General features: G+C 32.6%; 1 protein-coding gene across 1 annotated transcript; it reads right to left on the bottom strand.

Moving 5' to 3' along the window:
- Positions 1 to 11,429: 11,429 nt before the first annotated feature.
- On the bottom strand, positions 11,430 to 12,761 carry LOC148300310 (uncharacterized; the record flags this gene model as incomplete). Its single annotated transcript, XM_088274960.1, has 2 exons — positions 11,850 to 12,761; positions 11,430 to 11,793 (listed from the first exon to the last, which is right to left on the bottom strand). Coding segments are annotated over exons 1-2 (1,276 nt in total), but the record flags the coding sequence as incomplete, so codon positions are not given.
- Positions 12,762 to 19,836: the final 7,075 nt, after the last annotated feature.

The following is a 19,836-nucleotide window of genomic DNA, read 5'->3' as shown; positions in this document are numbered from 1 at the left end:
ACGAAGAAAACACGAAAGTCTGGGTATTTACGGGTCATGGGCTGGTTTAAGTGATCACTTTAGACAGCTGTAACATTCACCAATTCTACCCATTCTTCTTCATCTTTGATGAGATGTCAAAAAATAATATGAAAAACAACTCCTATAATTAGAGATAATCCAGATTTGTGATCAAGTATTTGGACATACTTAAAATGTTGTAAAACCTTACATATCTTTTGTGGTCTTCCGGGAAGGAAGTATATTGTTAGCCGCAATGTATGGGATCTTTCATTCATCTCTGTTGACATGGTCTCTCCAAAATCTTTTTCTTTCTCTCGACTCCATCAAACGATGACTTCGATCTCACAGGTCCGCTTAATATCTTCGTTACAAATGTTGTCTCTGAGCGCCCCTCATTGTGATAGCCATTGAAACGTTACTTTCCGATGTTTTGAGTACGTTTTGATTCTGATCGTGTCGGCTCTTGTCTCCATCCATTGGTCTTACTCATGTCTTGTATATTCTGACTTTACTTTCTATATAGTATATGTATTGTGACACCTGCAGATTTAAGATGTATTATCGATGTATCGCGTGTTTCCAAGCGTGTTCTACAAAGTCCTAGAAAAGACTTGAAATTAATGTATAAGAAAAATATATATTTAATATTTCCAAGTTTTATTATGCCCGGGATTCTTAAGAGCGATTAAATGGTCTGAGAAAAGAAGCACGTCAAAGTTGCTTACATTCAAAATCATATTTTTCACTTGAATTCTTTTAAAAGGTTTTTCATATTTTACCGTATTCTTACAAAAGTCATGCAAAGAGATTTAATATGAAATCGAATGAAAAAAATATAAAACTTTAAATATTCGTACTTACTTTGAACATCAAAATTATTTTACAAATATTTTTAAGTAATAAGAGAGTATATTCAATTCATTCTTCTTCTAACTCTTATCCGCACTCAATGGTGCATAGAGCAATGCATCGTATTGACGCAGCGTTTTTTTAATCGTAATATTAAAGTGTAGAATCAAAAATATTTATTACTACCCGCCGCTAGGAATCGAACCTGAGACTTAAAGTATAGTAGCTAAACACGCTATCCATTACACACAAATGCGAACAAACTCAATTCATTTAAAAAAAAAATTGCGATATTTTTCGAGTGATATTAAATTTGAAAACAAAGTTGTAGTTTGTGAAGTTTGAGTTCACAAATAACTAAATTGGTGAGCATTATGCATGTGAATAGAATGATCACTTAAGCTACACTATATCGGATCGATTACGTTGTAAATACTCAAAGACATAAACTGGGCTTTTTTATAGAAAAAAGTAACATTTCACAATGGCAAATGTTCTCATTGAGATTTTTTTCTTTCTTTTTTGGGGTTGATGTTGTTCGCCCTGATATATTTAATTTGTAGAACTCCAATTAAATTTATGTATTTTAAATCAAAAATAGATTTTTTGGGTCTTCTAAGTTAGTAGACTCAAAAAATCTGTGCTTAATTTAAAAAACATAAATTAAAAATGGAATATATTATTTATTGATTCGGCATTAACTTTGTGGAATGACCACTAACCATTATTTGTTTTAATTTGTACCAGAAGATGAAAACATCTGTCGTTTTCGAAACTAGTCGTTAATATAAATAAAACTCATTGAAGTGGTTTATTCAAGTGTTTAATTTAAAAAAAATAAACATGGATTGTTTCAAAAGTTGAGTCATGCCCGAAAATGTATGAAAAAGTGCTCCTCCCTACTTTTGGACAGTCTCCAAAATCCTTGGTCGGGTGACCCGCGCTGCTAACTGCCATCCACGGGCTATTTACCCGACTCATTGTGACCGTAAACCTCTATTTATGTTCATATATAACGATATTTATGATTAAGTCTGTTTTTTGGCTTCGATACACTTGGTGACATGCAGATTTTGGATCCTATTCAAAAATAATTTACCCTGCCTCTACTGTCTGTTGTGCCTCCGCAACATTTCTACGGAAAATATAAACATTTTTTGTCTGGAAAATAAAAGGGTTGTATATCACCCGATCGACACTTCAAACACAAAAATGGTGGCTGAAAAAAATTGTTTACAATCACGATTTTTGATTTTTCAATCAGGATATATAGTAAAGGTGGGTATGATCGTATATTAATACTGTTTTTTTACATCTTAACATAGATGAAGAAGAATATGGAAGTTTGGGCATTTGCGGGGCAAACGCCCCTCATAGGCTTAAGTAATCACGTTACACACGTAAAACATTCACCAATTCTACCCATAATTGCCAAACTCACTACTCAATGTCTTGGAACTTCTATATATGTATAATGTTCAAATTCAAAATTGAGTGTTTAAATTCACTTAAATTTCCCTAGAGACATCTATAGTGGGATGATTTTTAAAATTACTATTATATCTTGATTTATTAATTTAATAAAACATTATGTAGCTTTTAAAAATGTTACCGTTTGAAAGCGATTTAAATTATCATAAATTGACATAAATTTCTCCCAAACTATACATTGTTATATTCTTTATCTCCGTACATAATTGTGATATAAATTTTAGAGTTCAACTGCTAATAAATGGCTGATATCGAATTCATGGAAAAGTTTGGGATTCATGGGTGAAATTTACGAAGCACAAAAACATAAAAATTATTGCGTCTTAAAAAAGATTACCTTGTACGATTAGGTAATATATTCTTCCATAAAACGTGTTCGGTATAATTTTTTTTCAGTTCTCGTCGTAAATATGAAAATTTCATCCATTTATAGTCACAAACGCTTCACTGGAATGCCAGAAAAGAAACAATATTATTTTTGGCTTGTACAACCATGTCGTAAAATTGTGTTTCATTTTGAAATGTGGATGGAATATTTACTTTTAAGATGTTTCCTCTGAAAACGCTTCGAAAGGGTAGGTAAAATATTCATGACATCCTCAAAATTCTATCTGGGGTTCTAAAATGGTTAAGATATATTGTTTTTCAATAAACGTCTAATAATGTAAAACTCGCATTGCAATTTTCTTATAATCACAGTAAGGGATGAACATTTATGAATTTTCTATCAAATATAATGTAAAAAGAATAATAAAAATAAAAAAAGATTTCCATTGACATCTCATCAAATGTGATGAATGATAAGAAGAGTGTTAAAGGATAAGAAGTCTATTGATATAGGGATGTAAAAAAATGAATTTTTACAAACCTTACGGTTTTTCATTGATTACTTATTTTTTTTTTTTTAAATATTTATAATATTAGTATATAACTACTCACCAAGATTTTTATGTCTTCCGGTTTCGAGACGTACCCTTCTCTTCGTCAGGACAATCACTACTACAGTATGCAAATGATACAACCCTTCACCACCATAGCACCATTTAAACCCTTAAAACTACACAAAATGTTTAACACATGAGATTTTTGGTCGACCCGAAGACCAACATGCACTAAAGGTTTTAGTACAAACATGCGTTACAAACTGAGGTTAAATATGCATGTTTAACCTCGTTAAACGTTCTCACTTCTACAAGGAAGTCTGGGAAAAGACTGAAACTCAATTTACAAAGTAGTAGTACCTGTGATCGCTAAATCCAGCTAATGACAAGTCGAAATATCAATAAAAATATATTAAAATAACACTTGAAGATCTGGCATTCGTAAATAAAATATGAGAAGCAGTGAAATTATTATTTTTTGATGATGTTTTAATGTATTCATTATAATATTCATTCATAAACCTGACTGATTATTTAGTTTGATAAATAAATCTATTATGGATCCAAGATTAATTTCCCGAGTTATTTTTAAAGTGCTTTAATGATTCGTTATAATAACTCTATTATGACATTAGTGTTGTGTTTATACACTCGTTTACACGAGAATATGGTGGTGCATGAAATGTGAAAGTTGGTCATTCCTAATCGAATCATAGTCTTGTATTATTCAAATCAAATGTCCCGTACTTCACCCTTTTAGTTCCTCCATAAAGGCTTATTGAAAATTAAGATTTCATTAAAATGCAGGATATGAACCAGCGCTTTTAAGACAAACTTAAAAAAATAGTCTGGACTAAGGCACAAATAAATCATTATTATCCTTTTTTGGAGGAAATGATTTCATACGTGCCAGAAAATCATTTAATGATATAAAGATACAGAAAACACCATATACAATATAGGGATGCTGTTAGCCCCATTATTTTCTTTCAAACTCTTCCGATTGTCAACGTTATTTGATAACGTAATCCGTCATAATCGTGGATGAATGTACGGGATGTAATAAAAACATGGTTCATAATCAAAAGTGGATAACAATGTATAAAAAAACCATAAATGTATTTTAACCGTAACATTATTGGTTCAAATAACCGATTTTGATTTAAAATAAGTATATTGTCTCTTTAAATTCGTGAGACAATTATTTTTTTAATTTTTAAAATAAATAATTATAAATTTTTTATGCTTGTCTGCAGGCAGGATACTGGGGAAAGGGAAAATGAATGTGAAAAAAGATCATATATTAACACCCAAACTGATAAGAATTTTTTTTTTTAAACACCAATATTTTTTTATATTAACAGGAATCGAAACCGCGACTCTAGTTTCGCAATTGAACGTTTACTCATCTACTTCATATTATCTGACCATAAAACTTTAAAATAAAATACATTTTTTAATTGAATTTATTTGAATGATTTTCTTATTAGATTCATAAACACTTATGTTGTTTCCCATGAAAATCTAGATTTTTTTCTGAATAAGAAAACTTTTTTAAATTATTTACTTTCTATAACATTATTAACTATCTTTTGTTTATATTGATGAATTGATGAATTATATGTAAATATTATATAAATAAATAAAAAAGTATTTATATAAATGAATTTATAAAAAAAAACTACATTGATGAATCATTTTATGTACCATTACTGCAAGGATCGGAATAATCAAAATCCACCCGCATCAATAGACCACAATTTTTGATACATGGCGTATTTGTAAAATTGGATATAAAAAAAGATTTATCACTTTTCTCAATTGATGTGTCACTATGAAATCAAAAATCACTCTGTGTTTTCCCATAAATATTTTCAGTTACCAAAAATACATTTTGCTTTAAAATCTGCCATCACCTTGTCAAGGCCCGTTAAATTTATTATGACTACAAAAAAATACACTTCGTTTACGGCTGTGCTGGATATACACGAACCGGAACGAAAACCGGGAAATAAAGAAATAAATTTGATTCTAAACGGATACATTTATCTGGAAAAGCCCGTTTTACAAGGATGAACTTAATCGCATAAAATGCCTTAAAGTCCTCGGTCATATAAAAGTACTATCTTGTGTGAAACGTTTTTGTTTTTGCATTTTAACGGAGTTTGCTTATCAACATTACTATATGGACACCCCATGCGAATGACATAGGATGTATGTTAATATTACTGGGAAATGAATACCATCAAGGTTCTTTTTATAAGACGAATATGACAATAAAATAATCGCAACAATTTTTGAGTTTGTCCAAAATTTTTATCAGAAATCTGGGTGTCACTACTTGAAAACATAACTTTCTTTTTCATTTTACATAATAACATTATTCTTTTTTTATAAATTTTACAAATGTAAAAATAACTCCTCAGCGCAGAAATCCAGATTTGTGACTAAGTACTTTGACAGACTCGAAAAATATTTTAAATCAAATTGTAATACAAGCGGTATAAAAAAAATTATAAAATGTTTTCAAGCATTTTTCCTGTATGTAAAATTCAGGTTCGGATCTTGCATACAAATAAAAGGGTTTCTGCTTAATAAAAACATTACTAAGCAATATTATGAGATTGGTCATATATGTATGGCTTTCAAAATTTGAGTAGTTTGGTTATCAATTATAGCTAGAATGAACAAAATAAATCATGGAATATCATGAGATTGTTCATATATGTATGGCTTTCAAAATTTGAGTAGTTTGGTTATCAATAATAGCTAGAATGGTACACGTGTGTAATTTGATCACTTAACTAGCCTAACAATTAACCGTATTGCGGTAGTATTTTACGAAATGGCGCTACATAAATTATCAAAATTTATTATTTTTATTATTATCACAGGTTAAACGCCCTGTAAATAATACCCAGACTTAAATATCGTTCTTCATCTATGTTAGGAATGTCAAAAAAGTTAAATATTTTTGGTTGAAAATGAGTTGAACGCTACCGCGTCTCAGCGTGACAGTGATCAGGCGACAGTTTTCATAATGGTCTGTAATTATGATCCCCTCCTCGCTTATCTCGTGCGCCCACGCCATCTGTACTCATTCGTAACATTTTTCTCACAATAGTATGAATAGAGAGTAGAATTCATCGCGCGGATTCCTTTATCCCCGCACAACACCATCTCTTTTCATCTTCCTTTCAAATTCTTCTTCGGGCGCAACAAAGCTAAACGCTTTGTTAAATCGGCAGCAAAATACTTCGTTCATGCGTGAAAATAACTTTCGGTGCTGGAAAAATCTATCGTCATTTTTGATTCCCCTCCGCTGGGCACAAATTTGATTCAGGAGCAATATTTCATAAGCGGGCGGGAAATCAATAATGCCATCTATTGGCCTCTGGCGGAACATCGCGGTGGATGTATAAAAATTACTGGACATGTAGCATGTACGAAAAATGGAGCTAGTCCCACATGATTTTACAATAGACTAATATTTGCAATCAGTTTCGATAAAAAAATGTTTTTTAGTCTCCATTCGTTAACGAGTGATTTTAGCAAACAAACAAAATACACTGTAAAAAAATCAATATAATAGGAGATAGAGAAAAAAAGACAATAATAACAATAAAATTTAAATACAACTTTGTTTTAAAATATTTTCTTATAACGTAATTATAATGTCTACCGGTTTCGAAGTTAACTCTTTTTCAAGACTTAACACTAGTTTTAATCAGTATTAAAAAAGAAGCGGTTAGATTCGAAATCGGAAGACATTATAAGTAAGTTACAATAAAATATTTAAAGTGATTTTAAAACAAAGTTTAATTTTATAATAAAGTTTTTTGTTTGTTTTTACTCGTTGCGAGTGATTTTAGGTATTTTTAAATGACTCCTAAGTGCACAAACACAGATATGTGAACGAGGATTCGGACATACTCGAAATACTGTTACTCTACGTCAGAGCTTCTGGATTTGAACCCACTCTACCACAATCTGAAACCTATTTATAATGACGAGCCACCTAGGCTCACGATAGTAATATAAAAAATATATTTTAATTATGTATATATTTACTTTTTTAATTTTACTTGGTGCTTGATAAAGTAACGGAATGAATCGAAACACGTTCATAATAGATTTAAAGAATCAATGGTATACCAAGTTAGTTTTTAAATGGAAAATTGTAAACACAACGTGACTACCGCATTTTCTTTAAACCCCCCCTGCATCATAAAAACGCAGTGTTATCTTGAACATTAACACATGGAGAAAAGGTGATCAGTCCTCCGTTTCAGGTACCAGCCAGTCCAGTGCAATATTGAATAAATATTAGAGTGACAAAATATAAATTAATTGATAAAAATTATTAAAAAAATAAATAATTAGTAGTCTTTATATTGTATTTAAATTAGCGGCAATACGTCAAATGAAATAAAAGGTTTACATTTTCAAAGAAAAATCTTTTTATTATGTTTTAAACAAATTGTGAAGTGACGCATGTTTGAGTATTATATGAATATGAATGCGTCACAAATATATTGCGTGACATACACAAATAGTTGAATAACATGACAATAAATGACGCGACAAAGCTCGTGCGTCAAAATATCGTTTGTTAATCAATCGTTAACAGCGAATTTTTTTGCTTTTTATAATAATTAGTTTAAAAAACTGCATAAAAAATATTAACATGCGATGAAACGTTGGTTTTTCAAAAAGCTTTTAAAGTAACAGTTTATTGGAAAACCACATTTATTATTACATTATCAAACAAATGATTGAATAAAACGAAATAAAGTTGTATTTTGACTACTGGGAAAGCTGGCTGGTAATTGAAAAAGTGAAAAAATGGTTTACAAGTCAAATTTTAACCTCTATATTAAAAAGACCTATAATTATTTTCGGATACAAACGTATTTAAGTATATGAATATTTAATTAACATAAATTATGTATAACATATTGTACACGTTTTCTTTGAAAATTCAATCGTGAGAAAATTTACACATGTTTCTCCCATAGATTAAGAAATAGCAACACATACACGTGTCGTCTTTTCAGTTGAAAATGAATTTCTTATTCAAACATACAAAATCAACATTTTTGAATATTTTTACAGTACTAATACTACGAATGTTTTTTTTTATGTAAACATTTTATTTTTCTTTCAACATTCATTTATTATCGGAAATTATAAAGTGTAGATGAAAGATATGAAAATATTTTTTTCATTTACGTTCTCTTAAAGAAATATTTATGTTGGCTAAAAGAAATAATTTAGACATAAAAAAGAGACTGCTTTTTGTAAAAACAAAGAAATTCTCATATACGTCACTTTACTGGTTAATTTTTAATTTAAATATCAGTATATTTTTTCAAAATATACTGAAATTTACATTTTCAATACGTTTACGTCATATGTTTTTTTCCCACAGCAATTTTTAGTGTGTCTTAATTCCTGTTCGTAAACCTGGGTTTCTGCACTTTTTGCATTTTGACATCTCAATATATTAAAAGATGAAGAAGAATATGGATAATTGGGTATATGTTTGAAAACGTTGCTTAATATTGCGGAACAAGAACTTCAATAGATTTAAAGAAAGAGTGCTATTTACCAAGTGAATATGTTATCTCAGGAAAAAACATAGTGATCTAAAAGGAAAAAATACACAGCAGGTAAAACTTTATTATTGTTATCTTCAATAAAATTTATTTTTAGTGTAAATCAGGAAGCTATAATAAATAAGGATATAATTTGCGTGAATGCTCTTCGGTTATGAAACAATGTTCATACAAAATTTGTAATATAATGTTTTAATATTAATAACTTCGAACTAAAATTGATACCTTAATTACACAAACATTATATAAGTAAATGAAACGAGGCATTTACACGTTCAAAGTGCTTCTTTGAAGCAAAAGCATTTAATGAACAAACTAGAATATTTTATGCAAAAATACATGACTAGGTAGAAGGAAATATGGCAAAAGGGAACGCTTTTAATTACAAAAAGAATCTTCATGTTAATTTTTAAAATCGAACATTAGAAAACCAGATTTAGTTTTTTAAAAAATAAGGCTATAAATACGCGGTTTTATGAAACATCTTACCATTAAGGATAAAACAAAAACTATGACTTTTAAAAATTCAATTCCAGTTAAAAAAAAATTTATTTAAGTTTTTTTACACATTTGCTGGTTACAACTATGATATGGTTTCGTGTTTAAAAGTTTTTTGTTATTATTGTGTTTATATTTTTTTACTGTTAAAAAAGTAATTTTAATACAAAAACTGTATGTATTTTAATTATATAAATAAGTAGGCAGCTAGCATTTTAATTAATTACTGTAAGTTCGTATAATATAATAACCATATCCGCTCCCTAGGTGGAGCATATGGAGTCCACAAACTGTCTCCAGGCTTTTCTGTCAGCTGCCAGCTCCCTTGCATCCTCCCAAGTCAGATCCGCGTCGCGAAGTTCTGACGAGAACTGCCGACGAATTGTCAGCAATGGTCGTCCTGGGCGGCGCGAACCTGATGCCTTGTAAAAGAGGCAAGCTTGATTAAGGCTCTCAGGAGGCATGCGGAGTACGTGGCCAAGCCAACTGAATCGCCTTTTTTTGACGACAGTTGTGACCAAGATTTGCTGCGTCCTACGCCTTATCTCTTCATTCCTCACAAAGTCAAACCACCGCACGCCTAAGATTCTCCGCAAACACCTGTTCTCAAAGCTTAGTACACGGCTGCTTTGGGCCCTTGTAAGGTGCCATGTTTCACAGCCGTATAAGAGAACAGGAGCAATGCAGGCATTGTATAGGCGGCATTTGGTTTTCACCGAGTATAAATCCGATCTCCAGACAGCCTTCATACTGTTGAATGCGGACCCAGCGAGTCCTAATCGCACTCCCAGTTCCTTTTGAAGGCTGCCATTTTCAGTCGCGTACACTCCCAAGTACTTGAAACTCTCGACCCTTTCGATGCGCTGGTTACTCAACGTCAAGGGTTGTTGGGCATCTAGGCATGAGCTGTTGCACAACACATGGGTTTTTGCAACATTTATTGTAAGCCCCATGTGCGTAGAGTACCTATTTACCCTGTCGACGATCAATTGAAGACCCTCGACGGAGTCATCAATTAAAACAGCATCATCTGCGTACTCTAGGTCGCAGAGTTTCCGGGAGGGGGAGATGGATATACCTCGGTCAGATGGTAATGACTTTCGAAGAATGAAATCCATGAGGATGATGAAGAGAAACGGTGCAAGGACGCAGCCTTGTCTGACTCCGGTAGAGACCCCAAACCAATCCGTGACAACATCGTCAACTCTCATTCGGCATTCACTATTGAGGTGAAGGGACTTAATTAGCTCCACTAATTTCGCAGGCACCCCATAAGCTTCCAGTACTTTCCAGAGTGTGGGCCTGTGCGGACTATCAAACGCTTTCTCATAGTCTACAAAACACATCGCCAGAGAACTGTTAAATTCCTGGCTCTGCTGTAGAATGTGACGAATATTATGGATTTGATCCGCACAGGACCTGCCAGGCAGAAACCCTGCCTGGTTTTCTCTGAGCACCTGCATAATGGGGGCTCGGATTCTCTGCAAGATTACGTGGGCAAGCACCTTCCCAGGTACGCTGAGTAGCGTAATGCCGCGGTAGTTGTCACAGTTGAGTGGATCACCCTTCTTATGTAACACGGTAATCTCCCCATTTACCCAGTCTCTAGGGCATCGCTCTTCTTCCCACACACTGGACATTAATTGGTGTAAAGGGCCAATAATGCCAGTAACGCTGCATTTCAAGAATTCCGGGTGGATACCATCAACACCAGGGGCAGTCCCATTTTTCAATTTCGACACGGCAGCTATAATTTCTGCCTGTGTCGGTGGACCATCAGGTATGGCGACCGCCCGCGGAATGCTTGACGCAGCCTCCGTGGGAATATCGAGGATGATTGGAGGAGGAGGGCGATTCAAGACCCTGTGGAAATGATCACGCCATATTTCCTTTATACGATCCGCGTCAGATTCGGTAACTCCATTTGTGTTTTTCACAGCTCCAGGGGTTACCGAATTCTTTCCGCAGATCTTCCTTGTTATTTGGAATAATTTCCGCGTGTCATTTCCTTGGGCGGCATGTTCCGCCGTTACAATAAGAGAATCGAGATGACGGCGCTTATCGAGTCTGCATGATCGTTTGACTATACGATCTTGGCGCCTGTAGTCATCTCTGAGGGTGTCCAGTTGGTAGGGGTCACTTTCACTGTCCCTCAGTGCTTTTAAGTGAGCGCGCTCAGCCATCTTTCCCCAGGTCTCATCTGACATCCAATGGGGTCTTTCTCCTATCCTGGGGCCAAGAACCTCATTGGCGGAAGAGTTGAGAGCCGATTTGAGACTGGCCCACTGTGCCTCAATCGAGTCAACATTAATGGGCTGAGGATCGGTGTCTTGCTGGACACGTTGTCCGACCGTTTCCTCGAATCTCAATCTTATTTCGGCACTCTTAACTTGTCTAAGTTGATTCTCTTCCGCCGAGGACATCTCGGCAGACGTTTGAGCTGCAGACAGATTCTTCCGACGAGTAACTCGTGATCACTATGAATGTCGGCCCCTCTGTAGGACCTGACATCGAGGAGCTCTCGCCGGTTAGCACGTCCATAGAGGATGTGATCTATCTGCGCTCTTGTTCGTCCGTCAGGGGAGGTCCAGGTGTACTTATGGATGGACCTATGGGGAAATAGCGTACCACCAATGACAAGGTCGTTAATACTAGCGAACTCGACCAGTCTTTCTCCATTGCCATTGGCTTGCCCATAGCCGTGCCTTCCCATCACCGTTGGGGCAAGTGATGGGTCTGTTCCGACTCTCGCGTTAAAATCTCCCAATACTACCACGCGGGTTCTTCTTGGGAGAGAGGCGATGACCGCATGGAGAGAGTCGTAGAAGGCATCTTTTGTTTGGGCATCTGCAATTTCGGTAGGCGCGTAGCACTGTAGGACAGTGACAGAACTATCGGCCGTTTGGAGGGTGACGCGTATAAGCCTTTCAGAAATTGGTTCCCAACTAAGCAAGCACTTTGCTGCTCTTTCTGAAAGGAGAATTGCCACCCCTTGACGGTGATATCGTTCTTGGCCGGAGTGCAGACACATGTGACTATCCAACAACCTCTTTCCAGATCCTTTCCATCGCGACTCGCTCAGTCCTAGGATATCTAACTTGTAGTCATCCATGATACGAGTCGCGTGAATATCTTTTCCGTGGACCTGCATTGTCCGCACATTGTACGTTCCAATGCGGAAAGATGAATTGTTGGATAGGAGCCGTTTAGTGAGCGCAGTCCTAATACCACAGCCGGGTCGGGGGGTGCCAGAGAAGCCGGTGTCCGAGGCATTTCGTGGACTTATCGTAATCAAAGGGTTTAGGGAGGCAGAGTGATTGGCCCAGCGCTCCCGAGGCCTGAGGTCCGAGGACCCCTCAACAGGTCGGCTCAACCTTGTTTCCCGCTTTGTCTGGTCTCTCTTCACCAACCTGCTTGGCATGGGAGACCCTTCTGGTAGTTAGACTACCGCCATAGCCTGGTGAATCACTGAGGCACGCAAGCCCCCTCACCGCGACAAGGTGGGGATCAAGAGGGGGAAAAAAAAGTTCGTATAGTAAAACAAAATAAATAAAATCAGTTTCTACCTACTCAATTTTAAATTTAATTTGATGGTTTTGAGATTTCAGCGCCTTGGTTATAATTTTATTAATTACAAGTCAGTTTTAAAAATATCATAACATTATGGAATTGAAATGCATTTTATATAGATATATTTATATGACTTGTTTTTTCCTCTTATTTGTATTCTTTTTTTTTAAATCCAATATTTACAGCTTTTAAATTGTCATACTCCATTCGAAGATTTTAATGAAATTATTTTATATATATTTTTAAATCTCAGTTAATGCATGTTGTCAAACAAACAAAAAAAACACATATTTCAGAATCTATTATGTTAATAAAAGAAACATACTGTTCTGTTTTTTATTACATATTTTGAAAGTGTTAAATAAGGTTCATATAAATGATTAAAATAAATAAAAAAACATTATTTAACGATATTAAGCTTAATGTAAACACATACGAAATATATGAATACAAATATATTTTTTAAAACTTTTCTATGGATGGCTGTGTGATCGTTATATTCTGAGCTTTACAAAAATAGAAAATTATCTACCAAGCTTTTGAAAAACAAATCTCAAGCTTACATTCTTTCTTCCGAAGCCATCTCGTAAATTTCGAATTCAGCAATGTTTCAGGAAAAGCTCTTGAAGCGAGCTTTTCATGTCAAAAGTCACTTATGTTCGCTCTCGGCTTGCGAGATGCAGCCTCTATCGTAGATCCAGTCGTATTATGCTCCGCATACAGCCTTCTACTAGAAATTTGATGTTTCAGTGAAATTTAAACTTAAAGAGAGTCGTAATTATAGACAGTTGAAATAAAAAAAACCCAATCCAAAATTGACTACTACAATACTACGATATTTGTTTATTATACTTTTTCTTACTAATTTCAGTTCAAATAAGAGATTTTTTTTAATGAAAATACATTTAATTTTACAATTCCTATTCAAGGCACTAGAATTATAATTTTATAACTTAAATACTAATTTTATGAAATATAACATAAACACTAATTTTATTATGAAAACATAAATTCATCTGGAACTGCCAATTAATTATACAAAATACCCACTTCAGATTCCTATCCGAGCTCTCCAACCCATATTTTTTGGATTATTTTATAAAGTATTAGTTTCATATTTTTTAAGTCTTGAAAATGAATCTGCTTACTTTGAAGCGGCTTTTAAACAAACAATTCAGTTTTTTGAGTAGTTGTTTTTTCTGATAATATAAGTGCTTAAATATATTGTTTTTTAAAGCCCCCTGTCCTCACATGAGCTTAGATGTAAATTATGTGTCATAACCATATTGCTTCTCTGACCCTTCTTACTGTCATAACTGATATATTTTTAGGAATCACAATAAGGAATAGTTTAATTTATATTTTCAAAGCTTGCATATAAACATCGAATCACATATTTATAAATTTGACGATTTGAAACCCTTAAAAAAAATCATACTCTTATTCAAAAATAATGATTTAATCAATATAACAGAATGGTATTTGTGCATGTTTATTTCGACAGAACTTTGGGAAGCGGATCTGACTTAGAAGGATGCAAGGGAGCTGGCAGCCGACAGAAAAGCCTGGAGACAATTTGTGGGCTCCATATGCTCCAACTAGGGAGCGGATATGGTTTAATATATATAATAATATCTATGTATGGCTATTAAATAATTATCTGAATACCTACTCAAATATTACATGTAACATTTTAATAAAATATATGAATACGATGTAAACGCTTTTCATATGATGTTTTGATTTTAATGAAGTTTCCCTTCAAGGGTTGGCAGAGAGGATGGAACCCCACACTCTTTCTTCTTTTACGTCCATACACCTAGTCACATATTTCCTACAATTACTTAGACTCTTGATACCACGAGATTTTTTATTCTGATTGTTTTGGTGGTCCCAAGTCTTTTTTGGCCGTTCTGGTTCATTTCTCCCGTTCACATTTGCCAAACATACTTTCTTAGTCATTTTCTCGTTATCCATTTGTTCCACGCCCATACCACCAGAAATGACATTTACTAATCTTTTGTTTTTAAACACAAAGCCCAAACGATCCACATGTGATTTATAGAAATAAATAAACATTAAAAAGGTCAAGGCCAAAAAACCTTATCCTGTGTAACATTTGCAAATGCTAATGCCACAGTTGGTCGAAGGAGATCAATTTCCGCTAGGTCAAGAATCAGGGAATCCCAAATCGTTGGAAGGCTCTGAAAGCCGCATTGGAAGTCTGATCAGAAGTACATGGGACCCACAATAGGCTGCGGTAGCCAATAATTCTGCAATACAATGCACTCCTAGAATCTAGAACAATATCAACTTAAATGTAATCCCAGAGCTCAGAGCTCTGCTGGCATTATGAATGCAGGGAGAGATCAGCTTGGGATCTAATAATAATCAATTCTAACATAAATCCAGTAATTATTTACATAACTTATTATTTTTATATCTCAGCGTAGATGAAAAAGAATATAAAAGTCTGAAACAATGCCTCGATTGAGGTATGAGTACAACTTCCGAAATTTGAGAAGCGTATTTGTCAATCATTGGTAGAATGGTGAATGTTACACGTGTAAAAGTGATCACTTAAACCATTATTTGACAGGTCAAAAGCCAAAACTTAATTCAATATTTTTATTTACCTATATTGACATATCAATTTTAATAATAAAAAAACTCGATTTCATTCAAAAAGGTGATAAAAGTTTTCTTTTGGATGTTTTGAGGAATTTCATTACTTTAATCCTTGGTAAAATAAAGAAGTTTTTAATATAATGCTGTTGGTAAATGACATGAACTCATGGTGATAAATCTTTACTAACAAGTTCGAAATCTCATACGTCTCGTAAATTGCATTATTTGAATACGGCACATATGTATTTCAATGTAATTTTTTAAGAAAAATACTAAACGCAAAAAAATACGAGAAAAATTTCCCAACCTCGATCGCCTATAAAAAAACTCATCTCCTTTCACAAAATTTAGATTGAAAGCATTTCACGCACAATAAACCAGGATGTAATGTCATCGTACTTCTTTTTTCATAAAAAAAACACAGTTATCTCTATCATATATGAAGCATTGTGTGAAAAATTGCACCTGCTCTCTACTAAATAGTATTTTCGTATTGTCGTGACAGAAGACAGAAGACCTAACGACTTGTTCGTCGCTTTGGGAAATTCGAGAAATTTTCAGTAATACTGAAATGTGACGCTAATTTTTCACCTCACAACCTGATTCCTGAGTTCTTCTTAAGCAAAATGGCGCCATATTTTACCACAGGCTTACCTAACGAAGTAAGAAAAGCCTCCAAAGCTTCCAAGCAACTGTAAAGGCTATATTATACGGCCTCTCCCGCTGAGAAATTAATACCAGCCTTGTGTTCAGATATACCACATTTCGAGAACATTACATAGCGTAATTAGATTTCCGTGTACCTTTGTAAATTTATGGTGAGGTAACACAATATTATTTGGGATACTTACGATCTCACGAATTGGTTTGAAAATGAAAATAATTAGCTGAGATATCCGAGAGATAAAACAGCCAACACACCATATATAGTAAACATTCAAATTAGTTCGCCAAATTTATTGTGCCCGTAGCGCGATTTACATCATTTGAATAAGGTATATCTTCTCTCGTAGTTGTTTTTCTCCACCTACGAGTATTCTTTCAACTGAAAATGCCAAAATATACAAACGAAATTTGTAGCTTCGTTTTACGAACTGAAATCTTTATTAACAAAATATTACTGTTTTTAAAAATGTAACATTAACACAACATCTTCTATTTTAATTAATAATTTACTTAGTAAATATTCGCATTTCTTAAAATCTACTGTGACATGCATAGAAATGATGCGAAATGCATCGAAACACGTTTCAAAGTAGATTTTAAGAAATAGTGCTATTTACTAAGAAAAACATTCATTAAAAATGGATAGAATTTACCACAATGTGACTGCCGAATCAATTAGTAAAACAACATCTTCTGTTTACTTCAAAATACCTACTTATAAGGGGCAAATTATTTAAATCATATATGTCTCAACAGAGACACTGATAAATAATTTTATGTAAAATAAGCGTAATGTTTCTAAAAAATTAAAAACATCCTGTTTATATTATACATACTTTACTTCAAGTGCCGTCACAATTTTTTTAGCGGCCATGTTAATCACATTCATATAATTTAGTTTGTGTTATGTATTGTTTATTTATTTCTTAATACATTATTTTTAAGAAAAAGTTTTTTGATTTATTTTAAACCATTTTTTATAAAATGGCCTTTTTTATAACAGTTACCCCCTTCCCCAATCAGTGCATTATATAAAAGCTTTACTGAACTAATATTATATTTTGATTGTAAAATTTCTTTAACTTAAGTAATCAAAATATCTGAAATGTCTTTAAATATGTTGCATCTCATTCGAAATTTCATTAGTTATATTGTATGGCAAAAATTCCGCATAACAAAATGGCAATCTTCCAAGAATCTCTTATTCCATAATGCCCCCTTAGCATAAAACTCATGCAGAAGAACCGGTATAAATTTACGGTGATATTTTGCGGAATAATGAGTCATAAAGGTATAAAAATTGCCCTTATAAAATACTTGAGCGCACCGCGACTTCTCAGAGAACGCTTCTCATTGTTTCACATTGTATGAAACATTTTCTTGAGAGAGCGCCCTGAAAATATGCAAACGTGCTCATAATTCTTTGTAGGATAGAAATATTTTATGGCATAAAGAAAAATCAAACGGATGAACTGAAAAATTACTTATTTGGAAATACATTTTTGTCAGGAATTAGAAATGTTTTCTCGTTTATTTCCTTTAATCGTGCTTCTTACATTATGTTTTTTTAAACCTATTTACTTATTATTATTAATTAATTTTTATTTTACATTTTGCCCTGTGTTGGGTTTTTTTGTTTTTTTTTTCTTGCAAAATGAGTAAAAGAAATTACTCATGGAGAATGTTATATATTTATGTGACATACGTATTTTGAAATAAATAAAAATAAAATACATTTTTAAATCATTTAAAATATTTTATAAGTTTTTGAATTTTGTCCAAGAAATTGTGATGGTAATAATCAATGGTAGTGTGTAATGTCATCACTAAACCAGCTTATGGTAGGTCATAACCTCTTTGTTACCCAGACTTCCATATTCTTCTTCATATTTGTTATTATCTAATCAATTTAATTGCGCATTGATTTTAATCTACACGTTAATTTAATAACTTCAAAAGCTATTTTTAGCAAAAAAGCTTTCTCATAAAGTTATATATTTATATAATTTATCTTTTCATAACTTAATTATAATTTCGACTGGTTTGGGAGCAAAGAGCTTCTTCCTCAAGCTGACTTAATAATTCTTATTTAAGAAATCTTGAAGATGAATCTGTTTTTCTTTGAAACAGGTCGACGTTATAATCAAGTTGAAATAAGATGTATGTATAGTGATTTCATAATAAGATATTCTTTAGACTTATAAATAGAAAAATCTCAAAGTCAGTTCTTTAGATATTAATCAAACTAATGCTTTATGTTTATTCTGTGGTAAATCTTTCCTTGAGAAATACTTAAAATAAAATATAAAACCAGTTTTAACTCTTTCGATACGATCTTACATAGAAAATGACATTCTGGTGAATGTGAATATTTTTATTTATTTATTTATTCGGGAATTGTACAGCTTACATATAAAAAAATGATATAAAACAAAAGTTACATTAACAATAATAAACATTACATTACATTATCAAAAAATAGTTACGTTAAAAAAAAGCCAATTAAACAATTCCACATTTATGTAAAAAAAGTATTAAAAAACATTCAGAAATTAAACAAATAACAAAAAAAGGGTATTATATAAAAAAATAAATTTAGCAGGGAGGAGAAGGAAAGGAGAGGAATTAATAAGGGTGGTTAAAGGATTTTTTTTTCTAGGTAAGAAGTTTAAAAATATATTATAAATATACATACATACATACACATACGCATACATATACACATATATATATATATACATATACATACATATACATATTCATTATATACACAGAAAAAAATTGTCATGCACCGTTCACCCCCCACCCATAACATAACTAGGTTATTGGTGGAGAGTAAACAGAGTTTGACAACTTTCTACTAACCTCTTTTTTATTATAGCTATACCGAATATATATATATATATATATATATATATATATATATATATATATATATATATATATATATATATATATATATATATATATATATATATATATATATATATATATATATATATATATATATATATATATATATATATATATACCGTAAAGTGGGTATACATTGCACCAAAATATTGCATTTTTTCAAAAAATTGTCTATTCAGATCAGGTTTTTTACTTTTTCTGAGGTTTCAACTACTGCAATGTAATAACACATATACCTGTAACATGTCTGATACGTTTTTAAATTTTTATCTATTTTGCCTGTATTTTTTTTTTATATTTATATTTTGGTGCAAAGTATCCCGGGGTAAAGTACAACTTTGCACCATGATATTTTCTCTACACTTTTCGTACTAGAATCCAAATTTATGCAAAGTAAAGGCTATCCCACAAGTTTTGTTGCACCTTATGAAGGGTTTTGGCTCACAGTTCACTAAATGCAGATTATAATATTGTATAATTATGGAAAAATAAGACACTTGATAGAATTTTTTTTTCTTAAATATTGAAAAATCTAACAAAAATGTTTTTTTTTTCAATACTGAAGGTTTCAAATTATATGAAATAAAAGGTGGATATTAAAACATATCGTACTACATAGGTAATAGGAATTAAAATTAAATTAGGTCTAAATATGGTCAAGTTCCGGGACGGTAAAGAAACCTCTTTTGGATTGCATTTTCGGTTCTTTTATGGAACCC

Source organism: Brachycentrus maculatus, unplaced genomic scaffold, assembly GCF_059751285.1.
Source record: "Brachycentrus maculatus isolate JH-2025_06_01 unplaced genomic scaffold, ASM5975128v1 h1tg000752l, whole genome shotgun sequence".
Lineage (NCBI taxonomy): Eukaryota > Metazoa > Arthropoda > Insecta > Trichoptera > Brachycentridae > Brachycentrus > Brachycentrus maculatus.
Note: the sequence above shows the minus strand (reverse complement) of the source record. Positions and strands in the feature narration are given on the sequence as shown.